We start from the raw sequence: 12543 nt of genomic DNA on the forward strand, positions 1-12543 counted from the left end.
GACTCGATTTGGATGACCCGTAACCAAGAGGTAATTTGGTAGCCCAAGGTGCGCACAATCCACGACCCAACGGCTCAACAACTCACAACCCAAGAAGACGTGTGTGCCCCATCCTGCGTAACGCCCCAACTCGGAACCCGTTTGTCGACCTAGAAATTTGTGTGGTAACCCGAGTCGATCAGCTACACAGTTCCAACAACTAAAATAAACCAATTTTTAAACTTCATTCTTCCAATCACAATCATTATTCAAATCATAACCTTTCCTCATCAATTTCTTCTCCTTTTGAGTTAGGTTTAGGGGAGGAAACACTCGAGCAAAAACCTGAACTATTTTTCTTGATCGAAGTAAAGCAGTTTATCTCTCTAATTTTACTCAATTATCTCTTTGATTGAACGAGGTCCTAAATAGGTCGGTGTTTGTTTGTTTTTTAAAAAGTCGGTGGGCCAACCAGTTCCAAAGATCCCCACGAGTTCATATGGAATAATTGGTCCTTTTGAATTCTTTGGTTCCACTCAATAATAATGCCATCCACACATGCATTATGATCCACTCTAAAAGTTAAATGCTCTGTTTCGCTTCAGTTTGTCGAGTACGCAACGTTTTTCTAATCTTTCCAAACTTCTAAAATTTATCGATATAAACTTCAAAACACGTTTCTATCAATTAAGTTGAAAACATTTACATAACTCATTTCCTTCCACGATCTTCTATGAAGGTTAATTGGTACTCCTCGACTAACGAAACTCATATGACCTGAGAATCCAACCAATCCAGATAGTCTAACTCAAACTGTAACAACTCAGGTCCACCGCTAGCAGATATTGTCCGGCTTTTAAACGCGTCTGCTAGGGGAAGGTTTTCACACCCTTATAAATGGTGATTTGTTCTCCTCCCCAACCAATGTGGGACACCACAATCCACGCCCCGAATCCACCCCCCTTCGGGGCCCAGCGTACTCGTTGACACTCTTTCCTTCCTTCAATTGATATGGGACCACCCCCAAATCCATCCCCCTTTGGGGCCAGCGTCCTTACTAGCACACCACCTCGTGTCTACCCTCCTTTGGGGAACAGCGAGAAGGCTGACACATCATCCGGTGTCTGGCTCTGATACCATTTGTAACGACCCAGGCTCACCGCTAGCAGAAGGCTGACACATCATCCGGTGTCTGGCTCTGATACCATTTGTAACGACCCAGGCCCACCGCTAGCAGATATTGTCCTCTTTGGGCTTTCCCTTTCGGGTTTCCCCTCAAGGCTTTAAAACGCGTCTGCAACGAGAAGGTTTCCACACCCTTATAAATGGTAATTTATTCTCCTCCCCAACCAATGTGGGACATCACACAAACCATAAATGTGAGGCTGGGTTAATTTCAGATTAGGTCAAATTTTCGAAAAATCGAAAAAATCCAAAGTCTGTTTGCAAGTTGACATTTTTTTTTTGTCAGGTCAACCCGACCAACCCAACCCAACCCAACCCAATCTTACCTTACTTTTGAAATTATTATGAAGATCAAGAATATTTGAAGATTAATGTTAATGATGCGTTATAACTTATGAATGTTTTAGTGATTAATGTAACAACCCGACAATCCAACCTAAACTTCGAGTTGAGTTGTGAACTCTGTTCGAATTGTTCGGGTCACCAACCCCACTAACTCAAAACTCAAAACTTCGAAAAGGTTTGAAATAATGTATCGGTAACGACTCACCTACTCCCTCATTTTAAATGTTTCCCAAAAAAAAATTTTAAAAAAAAAATACTCAAAAGCAATTGGTTATGATTTTTTTTATGAAGTATGGACCCTTTAATTCCCACTAATGCTTCTTCCACTAATGCATTTTTTTTCATCTATTCTTTTTCCCTCCATCACAAAAATTTATAGCAAAAAGAATTATTCTAAGGAATAATATCTATAAAGGAACCAAAGCCAAAAAAGAGTTCATCAAACTCATAGCAACAAATGACAACAAGAATCTCAAAATCTTGCTTTCTTCTCTTTCTCCTCCTCGTTCAAGATCTTTGTCTCGTTCGAGCTTCGTCGAAGCACTCTTGCAATGGCTCCATAGCTGAGTGTGGTGGTGAAGAAGAGACGTTGATGGAGTCGGAGATAAGTCGAAGGTTTCTCGAACAGCAAAAGAAATACATTTCCATTGGAGCTTTGAAGAAGGATCACCCAGCTTGTGATGGTGGTGGCGGTGGTCAACCTTACACTAGAAGTGGAAGCTGCGCTCCGCCGCCAGCTAATCCTTACAATCGAGGCTGCTCTAAGATATATCGTTGTAGGTCTGACGATTGATGGTTCGATTGTTTTTCCTCCTCTCTATCTTCTTGTGTTGTTGTTGGTTGATTAAGGGATTTGATTATGAATGAATGGGATTTCCTTTTTGTTTTAGCAAATGAGATGAGAAATGTAAGACATGTTTGGTTGGATATCATGTTGTCCAGGATGTAAAGTGACCCAACATCTTACCTAATCTTATCGGAACTTGTTGGGATTTTTCACTTTTTAATGTACTTTTTCATTTAAAAAAAACAAATGTTTTTTTTTTTTTTTTTTTTGTTAAAAGTAAAAAAAAAAAAAAATATGGCTTCACATGATTTATCCTTATTTACCTGCATGATCAAGTTACTTGATACGTACAACTATACATCACACCGAGAAAAATGTTTTTCAGATACTAAAACCGGTCTAGTTTTGTTATTTATATATTTTTATTTGACTCAGGTCAATCTGAAGGTTTTGTCCCCACAAACCCAAAACCAAAACCAAACTAAGTAAATTCAGGCTCAGAAAAATGAACCCAACTCTACCTAGAATGCTAATTCAACCCAACCCAACTCTTATAGTTTGGGTTATTTATATATTTTTATTTGGCTCAGTCAATCCGAAAGTTTTGCCCCCACGAACTCGAAACCAAACTGAGAAAAATGAACCCAACACTACCCAAAATGCTAATTCAACCCAACCCAACCCAACCCAACTCTTATAGTTCGGGTTGGGTTAGTCCGACTTGTTCGGTTGAATGTACACCCCTACTGAAAATAAGAAAAGATACGAGAGAACACCTCTTATATAGTTCATTTTTTTCAACTTACATTCACATTGTTCTAAGAAAATCCAAGAAAACTGTCTAAAACTTTTCGATATAATGTCCTTCGATCTCTCTTGATCCTATTGAACTTTTCATATCATAATTAATATGGTTATCACCAACGATGATACAAAAGCTAGAAGTTCAAAGTCCGTTCAATGTCCGATCTCACGAGTTTGTGTCATTTTACTCTCTTCAACTTTTTTTTTTTTTCTTTTCAAGTTCAAACATGTGATAGGAATTCAAACCTCTAATCATGTTCTAACAAAACGTCGAATCAAACGTCGAATCATGGATGATCCCTTAAATTCCAATTGAGCATAGCTTAAGTAGGCACTCCCTCGGTTCCAATTCTATGTGCTCAGCCGCTTTGCGTGTTGATGGGCTATAATAAGCTGACTTTGAGGCCAATAATATTTCATAGCTTAAACGCATACCTATTGATGATCTTCTTTGACCATGTCAACTGCAAAATTCATACATAAATATTTTCATCAGATACAAGGAATGCTCATGAAGTATTGTGAGTACCTAAGGATCCGTTTAGTTCTTTTCCAGGATTTTGCTAAGACATATCCATCCACTCATCACAGTTAGAGCATGTAATATTCTTGAAGAAACTATGACATACTTTCCAACAAAGGGAGCACACAAGACAGTGTTCAACTTCCCAAAAAAGATTTGATCCATAATTTTCAGATACGAACTCGACAAAGGAGAGAAATATAGAACGCTTTCGTTCCGGTGATCATTGCATAAACCATCCCTAATGCTTCCTTCTGCAAGGATTATAATTGGGTTATATTAATTTAATTTATTTTTGCCTAAAAAAGAGAACAAAATTGAAGATATTTGATCATTTGAGAAGTTTTGTAGAAGAAAGGTGCCAGAGAAAAAAACCCAAAACATGAACAAGAATTACTTTCATGCAGGCATGTACCAGTAACGAAAGAAAACTTTTCAGTGAAAGATTAGGATTTCTAACCTATTTCAATGAGATCTTCCACACTTCTCTAACGTTAGACGAACCATCAGCAACTTCTGCAATCAGTTTGGAAACCATTTCACCTGTAAGGCCATAAGATAAACAGTCAATTAAACAAATAATTCCCTTCAAAAAGTGATTGAATCATAAACCCATCTGAAATTAATGGAAACTTTGTAGGGAAACAAACATATAAGTCTAGTTCTCAAACCATATAATCACAGAATAAGTCAGATAGTGATTCCTCTTAAATCTCGTATCTTCTTAAACGTGGAAACACATTCAAACCCTTTTTGAACTCTAGTTGGGTGCAATTCAAATCCTCTTCTTGTAATTCATTGGGTACGGTCTTGTAACAGTCCAAGCCTACCACTAGCCGATATTGTCTGCTTTGGCACGTTACGTATCGCCATCAACCTCACGGATTTTAAAATGCGTCTGTTAGGGAGAGGTTTCCACACCCTTATAAAGAATGTTTTATTCCCCTCTCCAACCTATGTGGGGTCTCACACGTCTTAAAAAAGTTAAAATTAGAAAGAAAAAAATAAATAAATAAAAGGAATCAAAATCAGCCAATGACCCACGACAAATTCATCACTCATGATATTTTAGGCTAGCAATGTGTATAACGAATTCATAGAAGAGTCTCCAATGGAAGACCCCACAAGAATATCAAATTCATTTTAACTTAGTTCTTATTCGTCCAATCAGGAAGAAGTATAATGTTTAAGCATAATTTTATGACCAGCTTACCTTCTTTTTCTACCACAGAGAGAAAGCGTCGGGTTCCTCCTCCTACTCCGAAGTAATGCTTCTTTCCAGCCATGTATACAACTCCATGAGGACGGCTCAAACACTATTAAAGTGTTGAAAACTACATTAGATAATGATGCAAGGTAATAATAGAAATAAAACATTACATAAAAAATTATAATAAATAAATAAATAAGTTATTATGATACAAAAGTAGATAAACATCTGTATAAGTTCTACCTGTTTGATAAGTTTATAGAGAGTTTTAAGTGTAGAAAGAGAATAAACGGTCTCCGCCATTAAAACAATGTCATAGCCATTGAAATTTTCACTTAGCTTCTCCTTGTCGTCGGACGCAAACGGCAGAATTTTATGCATTTCACTCCAATCACCAGCGAAGTAACGAGCTGCTGATCCAGCATCGGATTCTGTTGGATTTGTTGGCAAAGCTTCAGCCTTTTTTGTAAGGTTTGCAGTGACATTTGGAATGGTAAGGCATCTCAGGACTTCGGCATTGAAATCCTGGAAATGTACTGCAGCTGCATCCTAACGAGCGAGGAAGGGTAGTGTTAAGGAATATAAAGAATCATAGAGATTTTGCGGCATTTAATCTACAAATTTAATGAAACAAAACAGAAGAATAAATTTACCTCCAGGCATGCATAAATACCAGGAAGACCATGGCCACATCCAAGCTGAAAGCATAGAGACAAAGTCAATGAGGAAGAGAACGTTGCATATTGGACAGACTGCAACGCCGTATGGGCATCTAAAGGTCCTTACCAACAAACATCAAGAAAAGAAAACAATCCCATACTCAAAAACTAGGAAAATTAAACGCATATAAAATAGTCCAGGTCCTTGTGTGAACACTGTTCTAATAAAGGAAAAATAATGCATATAAGAAAATCAAAATAAGAACTAGAACGTGAGAACACTGTTCTAATATAGAAATATTTCATCAGCAATTTTTTATGAAGATTTGACGGATTGCATAAAAAACTGGGTGTCAAACATGAACTTAAACTTCATTGTAGAAAATGATATAGATGATAACTCGCTTGAATATGAAACTTTTCGTAATCATCAACTAAAGTTCAATTAATAGCAAGTCTGCAACGCAGTAAATAAATATTGTTATAGATTGATGCTAAATTTTTTCAACATTATCTCTTTTAATGAATAGATCCAATCGCAACTTTGAATATGGAATTCTATAAGCAGCCTATCCACATATGAACGAACAAAATGCTCTAACAACATTTTTTAGTATGCAGATGATTCACCTACAATCTCTACACAGTATATAATCACCTGAATATCAAGATGCCCACCTCTAAAACTCGCTTCCCAGCAAATGACAAATGCCCATTTTCAACCTCTCCACAGAGAGCTTTGACAAGATCCAATGCGCCTTCCCATAATTTAAGCCCCCCTACAACCACAAAATACATGCATATTCATGCATGTTGCCATAATCCAGATACATAATTTTCCAACATGAAAACCAGAGATCTGAGAGAGTGATAGAGGAACCAGAGAAGTACTAATTAGATACTCAATTACCTTCATATTTACCAGGAACTAAATCAGAGTTGGACAGGGAGAAAACCTCCTGCGTGCTGACCCGTCCCTATAAAAGTTAGAAGAATTAACAGCACTAAGAACATTTCTGTACTTCGAACAGAAATTTGTAGATAACAAAGCTAGAAAAATCAGAGAAAACAACTCCCCCAACTTTCTTTCCAAGTGAAAAGGCCACATTGTTACCTGTACGATCTCCCTTTTGGGTCAAAACTCAAAATTTTCATTTCCTATTTTTTAAAAACTAGACAACTTCTGTTCTTCAACTCCTTTGAAAACACACTTGAATTCTAAGCCAAATGAAAAAAAAAACGAAAAAAATAAAATAACCACTTTAAATTTTGGCTCAGAATTTGAAATTGTTCATGGTTATAAAGAATGAGTAACAAAACAAAGAAACACATCATATGAATTAGAGTTCGAAAACAGAGACATTATTTAACCAGGTTTCGAGGCATCTTTACATATTACTTCCACCTCTCTGATTCTACTGGAAAAAAAAAAAAAACAAACAAACAATGTCTCATTTCATAATTATTTGGTTTTTGGATTTTTATTTTTGAAAATTAAGCCTACAAACACTACTTTGGTCTATTGGTTACTATGCTTTGTTGTCTACATTTTAAGAATGTTTTCAAAATTCAAGCTAAAAAATACTAAAAAGAGTAGTTTTGAAAAAATAAAATGTTTTTGTTTTTAGATTTCATTGAGTTTTTGCACAGAAAATATGAGAAAACAAGCACAATTTCCAAAAACTAAAAACTAAATGGTTATCAAAAGGACCGAAATAAGCAATAATCTTTACCTTAAACATGGTAATTTCACCCACTGTTACTGGCTCCACATTGAACTTGACAGAAGAACAAACCTACAACATAAATCATTCGAACACTGAAATTTCAGCAAGATTACACCCCTGCACAAACCGTAATCATAGCCAAGTCCAAATTCTCTATCGAAATAGCAAGTAATCGAACGGAATAGTTGAATATTCAAACTGAAAAGTAAACAAAAGGAAAACAAAGATGCACGAAATAATACCTCAGAAGAAAGAACTTCGAGGCAAGGAGGTGGAGGTGGAAGTGGAGGTTGTTGAGAGTCGAGGAAACCCAGGGAAAAACCCGGATTGGGCTTATCGTCTTCCGCTGATCCAAACAACCGAAAGTTTTCGAAAGCCGGACTCTAGAGTTCCGTAAACAGTGAGGAAAATACAAAAGAAAAATATTGAAATCATCAAAGGTCTAAAGAAGTGAGATCGATTGAGAGGAACACAAGTCTTCTTGTAGCTTACCGAAGAGTTCGCCGCCATTACTGGTTGCTCCCTGGAGAGCTTTCAAGAGAGTTTCAAGCCCCTAAGGTTTTTCTTCGTAAAATTTTTTGAAGAAAATAAAGGCACTTGAAAATAAATAAAAATTATGTTATTTATTTCAAAAATTATTTGATATTTTGCAATATTGAAAATTTACTATTAACGTATTCATTTTCACCCATTATTTCTTATAAGAACATGGAAATATTTTCTAAACATGACATAATGAACTAAAGTGGATAATATCTATTAGCAGTGTGTTTTAACGGTTACAAATAGTATTAGAGCTAGACAATGACTCCCAAACCGAATATTTTCTAAATTGTACGTAATGGGCCAAAGTGGACAATATCTACTAGCGGTGGATTTTAACCGTTACAAATAGTATTAGAGCCAGATGATGACCCCAAACGGAATATTTTCTAAACTGTACGTAATAGGGCAAAGTGGACAATATCTACTAACGGTGGGTTTTAACCGTTACAAATAGTATTAGAGCCAGACAATGACTCCCAAACGGAATATTTTCTAAACTGTACGTAATAGGCCAAAGTGGACAATATCTATTAGCGGTGGATTTTAACCGTTACAAATAGTATTAGAGCCCAATATCTAGTAGCGGTGGGTTTTAACCAACACAAATAGTATTAGAGCCAGACAATGACCCCAAACAGAATATTTTCTAAACTGTATGTAATGGGTCAAAGTGGACAATATTTATTAGCGGTGGGTTTTAACAAATAGTATTAGAGCCCGACAATGACCCCCAAGCGGAATATTTTCTAAACTATACTTAATGGGTCAAAATAGACAATATCTACTCGCAGTGGATTTTAACTTTTACAAATAGTATTAGAGCAGACAATGACCCCCAAACGGAATATTTTCTAAACTGTACCGCAAAAGTGGACAATATCTACTAGTTGTGGAACAATGACCCCCAAACGAAATGCATTGTGAGATCTCGCGTGACTTGGAGAGGGAAACGAAACATAACCAAATGGTTATTCTAATTATAATATATATATATATATATATAACTCAAATTAGTGAATATTTATATTTTCAATATATATATATATATATTTTTTTATAAATAAATTTGTCATTATAATTTTATTCTATTTAAGAAAAAATATAAATATACAATTTTTATCACTAAATCGTAAAAAAATATATATATATATATGTTGCCTAAAAATGTAATTTACCAAAGAAAAAAAATTATCTAATAAATGAGGCGAAGTCTTTAACTGTCACTATCCTCTGGAATTTGGAATCATCGGCGTCATCGGAAAATCAAATTAACGTCCGTAACAACCGAGCTTCTTCCATGGCGGTCTCCGGCGAGGGGAACAGGACTTAATTCTTGATTGAACGTTCTCGAACTCGGAGTACGGACAAGGAATTGTGATTCCACCTTGATGTTGAAATCCGTACTCCTTCTCTGCCTCTTTCAGAAGCTGTTCGAACAGAGGATGGTTGAAGTAGATCACCGGCACCAGAACTCGGTGAAACTCGCCGTCGTTCTGGCCGACGTAGACGGCCAAGTGACCTTTCGGAACCGCTGTGGATTTCGCTTCCGTGTCGCGATCTAACGGTACGTAACTCAATCTCTTTCTACTCGAACAGATCGATTTCGCTCCGTCCGTCAATCGCCTTCCCCAACTTAACAGCCTGGCGATCGGCTTGGATGAACGTCCGGAGGATAACGAGGAGTATCCAGATCGCCTCCGCCGTCGTATCTGGAGAATCCAATTCGAGATCCACCGGATGTGTTTGCCGAGTTTCAATCCTCTGATTCGTCTCATCGCGGCGATAAAAACGAGGAAAAACCGAAGAGCAGAAAGAGGAAAATCAAGAACATCAAAACGATTGAGAAAACGGCCAAGGATCGGCGGTGGACATGGTGAGGCAGATTTCAGAAATCGAAGCCGGAATGTTCGACATGTTCGTCCAAATTCCAGAAGAAACGATTCATCGGAAAATCACAGCGATACAATTCCAATCAAGAGAAAACCAGGTACGATTTATGAACAACAAGAACACATAGATAGATAATTGCATTCAATCAAAAAACGAAATCAGGTACGATTAATTGATGAACAAAAAGGAACAGAGTTAAGAACTGAAATGAAATTTAGAAATCGATTTACATGAGGTTAAGAGAGGAGGGTGGAGGACGCGGAAGGGATTTGAATTTCAGCAACAGGCCATTAGAGCTCAAAGAAGGAATAGTCTTAAAAGGATGGAGAGTTGGGCTAAACTTTTAAAACACCCGAGACTGATGGCAATATATAATGGGTAAAGCTCACATATCTACTAGCGGTGGGCTTAATCTCTTACAAATGTTATAAGAGCCCAACATTGGACGGTATGCCAGCAAGACATTCCTTGCAAGAGTGTGGAAATATTTCCATAGTAGACGTAACAGATAAAAATGGACATATCTACTAGCGATAAGCTAGGGTTGTTTCATATATAGACACCGAACGTGCCAACAAGGCAATCAAGGGTGTGGAAACCTCTCCCAAGCAGATATAATGACCCAAAACGGACAATATCTGCTAGCGGTGGACTTAGGCCGTTACATATATAGACATCGGGCAGTGTGTCAGCGAGACATTTAAGGGTGTGGAAACCTCTCCCTAACAAACGTAACAGGTCAAGGCAGTCAATATCAGCTAGTTACATATATAATGATTTTAGGTCGATATCAAACACCCTCTAATTTTATTTTCATAGATTTTCTAATGGAGGGAATTGACATTTTGGAAGACAAATGGACGAGCTATAACTAACCCACTTGGTTCCGAAGCTCTCTAATTTTAGTTTTGTTGGACTGCAGCTCGATAGGACTAGGTGGCTTTAGGGTTCATCTTGTCGGTTATTACCCATTTAAGCTAGATGACTTCTAGTCTCACTAGAGTCCGCTACAACTACTCGACTTATTTTTTGTCTCACCTCAGTCTAATTTACCAGGTGTACTATAACTATTTATGTCGGTAATGTTCAAATAACGAGCTATTAAAAACTCGTTAAAGTGAAATAAATAATATGTTGTTAAAAATGAGTTGAAATAAATAAAATAATTTTTTTCAAATACATTATAAAAAATATAAAATAAAAGTATGATAAGTTTGGCATATCTGATAAGGTTTTCGATTTTAGAATCAGATTAAAAATAATAATAATAATAAAATAAAAGTCAAAATTCAAAAGTCAAAAGTGTAGTTTGACTATTTCAACCCAGTTGATTGTTTCCATAAAATTGCATGGTTTAATGGGACACGTAAGCACTCCTTCGAATTATTAAAAAAAATTGTATTATTTATATTTCATTTAAGAGAATATTTTTATTTTTAGATATTTTCATTTTGCAATAATTTGAAGAATTTCCTTTTTTTTAGACAAATAATAATAATAATAATAATAAATAATAATAATAATAAAAAAATAATTTTAAAAAGTGTTTTGGAATATATCGAAGGGGTTAGCTCATAATATTTCGATGTTTAAGTTAGTGGTGGACGGGAATTTTGATAGTCGTATACTTGATTACAATATATCCGACTCCTCCTAGGACGAAGATTTTGATTTTTATTGATGAAAGGTAGCAGATATGAAAGCAATTCTCGGTTATTTCAAAAATAAAAACATGCAATTCACAACAATCACGGCAAGATCTGCGTAAAGGATCTCAACATAGATGAAAACGAGAAAGTAGAAAGAGATTAAAATTACCGAGATCCATAGGCAAAATAGTAAATCTTTGTGGACAATAACCTAGATATATGTTAGATTATGGAGTTCTATATAATCCCCGAGGATCGACGTGGCGGTCTTCTTCTCAGGACAACACCACTATGTGATAAGTCAAGAGCCCATAATCAAGACCACATAATTACTGTGTCACCTGAGTAGATTAGCTGACGATTTACACAACCTAGGTTGGATAAAACCCACCTCGACCATGACCTAGTTGGCCCTAATCAAGGCACACCCACGAGCTTTCAGCTTGTGGCTTGTCATACCCAAGACCTATTTGGGTCTCGTGTTAGGTTTTGATGATCGAACTTTAGTTTAATTCATCTTGAACCCAGATTGGTTGCCTTCGCACTGGCCTTTTTTGTTTCCTGGACTGGAATTCACTCGTAACAATATTCAACACAAAATTAAAAGTTTATAGACCTATTAAACATTAAAGGACAAACCTCGTGATATAACTTAACTATAAACTAATTTCAACGCTTACAAGTTGAGAATCAATGAAACTACTTATTTTGAAAAGTCAAACTCGAACAGCAAGAAGTGTGAGACTCCACATGGGCTGGAGAGAAGAACGAAGCATTTCTTGTAAGGGTGTGGAAACCTCTCCTTAATAGACGCGTTTTAAAACCGTGAGACTGATGACAGTACGTAACGGGTCAAAGCGAACAATATCAGCTAGCGGTGGACTTGAACGATTACAAAAAGAATATTGCTTGACCTATCATATCGGGAATTTATGTTCTAGAAATAGGTCGAAGTAACAACCTTTGAAATTTTTGGCCATTCAACATAAAATTTAAATGTCTTTATTAAAATTAAAATGGAATTATATTATTAGGAAAATAGTTAGAGGTCATAATAATACGTTACCATTTTTCTTTTTTTTCAAAGTATTTTAATTAAATAATTAATGAAAATTTGAAGTTTAAAATATTTTTAAAATATTATTAAAAATTTAATAATATTTTTTTAAAAATTTTTAAAGTTTATTTTTATTAATTTAATATTTAATAAATAAATAGAAAACCCTAATTACGTCTGTG

At 35.9% G+C, this 12543-nt stretch overlaps 2 protein-coding genes and 1 pseudogene across 4 annotated transcripts; 1 reads left to right on the forward strand and 2 right to left on the reverse strand.

Moving 5' to 3' along the window:
* The first annotated feature begins 1837 nt into the window (after nucleotides 1-1837).
* RALFL32 (ralf-like 32) lies at nucleotides 1838-2508 on the forward strand. The gene has a single exon (XM_023672305.2). It carries the CDS (start codon nucleotides 1967-1969, stop codon nucleotides 2300-2302), a length of 336 nt encoding a protein of 111 aa, XP_023528073.1. The 5' UTR covers nucleotides 1838-1966; the 3' UTR covers nucleotides 2303-2508.
* Nucleotides 2509-3172: 664 nt separating this feature from the next.
* Nucleotides 3173-7811, reverse strand: LOC111791663 (Putative methyltransferase family protein). Of its 3 annotated transcripts, XR_002814671.2 has the most exons (11): nucleotides 7712-7811; nucleotides 7462-7602; nucleotides 7226-7288; nucleotides 6403-6469; nucleotides 6171-6271; nucleotides 5487-5531; nucleotides 5077-5382; nucleotides 4837-4939; nucleotides 4084-4166; nucleotides 3730-3877; nucleotides 3173-3564 (listed from the first exon to the last, which is right to left on the reverse strand). XR_002814671.2 is itself a non-coding variant. In XM_023673099.2 (10 exons), the coding sequence occupies exons 1-9, from the start codon at nucleotides 7727-7729 to the stop codon at nucleotides 4084-4086; spliced, it is 927 nt and encodes a 308-aa protein (XP_023528867.2). In that variant the 5' UTR covers nucleotides 7730-7811; the 3' UTR covers nucleotides 3173-3564. The 3 variants fall into 3 exon arrangements, 2 of the variants coding, with proteins under 2 accessions (XP_023528867.2, XP_023528866.2); XM_023673099.2 differs by lacking the exon at nucleotides 3730-3877; XM_023673098.2 differs by lacking the exon at nucleotides 3173-3564 and having other exon boundaries at nucleotides 3577-3877.
* A 1025-nt stretch (nucleotides 7812-8836) lies between these two features.
* Nucleotides 8837-10667, reverse strand: LOC111791294 (auxin-responsive protein SAUR36 pseudogene; annotated as a pseudogene).
* Between the last annotated feature and the right edge of the window lie 1876 nt (nucleotides 10668-12543).

Source organism: Cucurbita pepo, chromosome 3, assembly GCF_057944985.1.
Source record: "Cucurbita pepo subsp. pepo isolate OVF chromosome 3, ASM5794498v1, whole genome shotgun sequence".
In the NCBI taxonomy this organism is placed as follows: Eukaryota; Viridiplantae; Streptophyta; class Magnoliopsida; order Cucurbitales; family Cucurbitaceae; genus Cucurbita; species Cucurbita pepo.

What these genes read in the sequence shown, in the direction of transcription:
- RALFL32 (XM_023672305.2), top strand. Translation starts at nt 1,967, where the DNA reads ATGACAACAAGAATCTCAAAATCTTGCTTTCTTCTCTTTCTCCTCCTC.
- LOC111791663 (XM_023673099.2), bottom strand. An exon ending in TCGAAGTTCTTTCTTCTGAG is followed by an intron (nt 7,289 to 7,461) that starts GTATTATTTCGT and finishes TTTATGTTGTAG; the next exon opens with GTTTGTTCTTCTGTCAAGTT. An exon ending in AGTTCCTGGTAAATATGAAG is followed by an intron (nt 6,272 to 6,402) that starts GTAATTGAGTAT and finishes TTGTGGTTGTAG; the next exon opens with GGGGGCTTAAATTATGGGAA.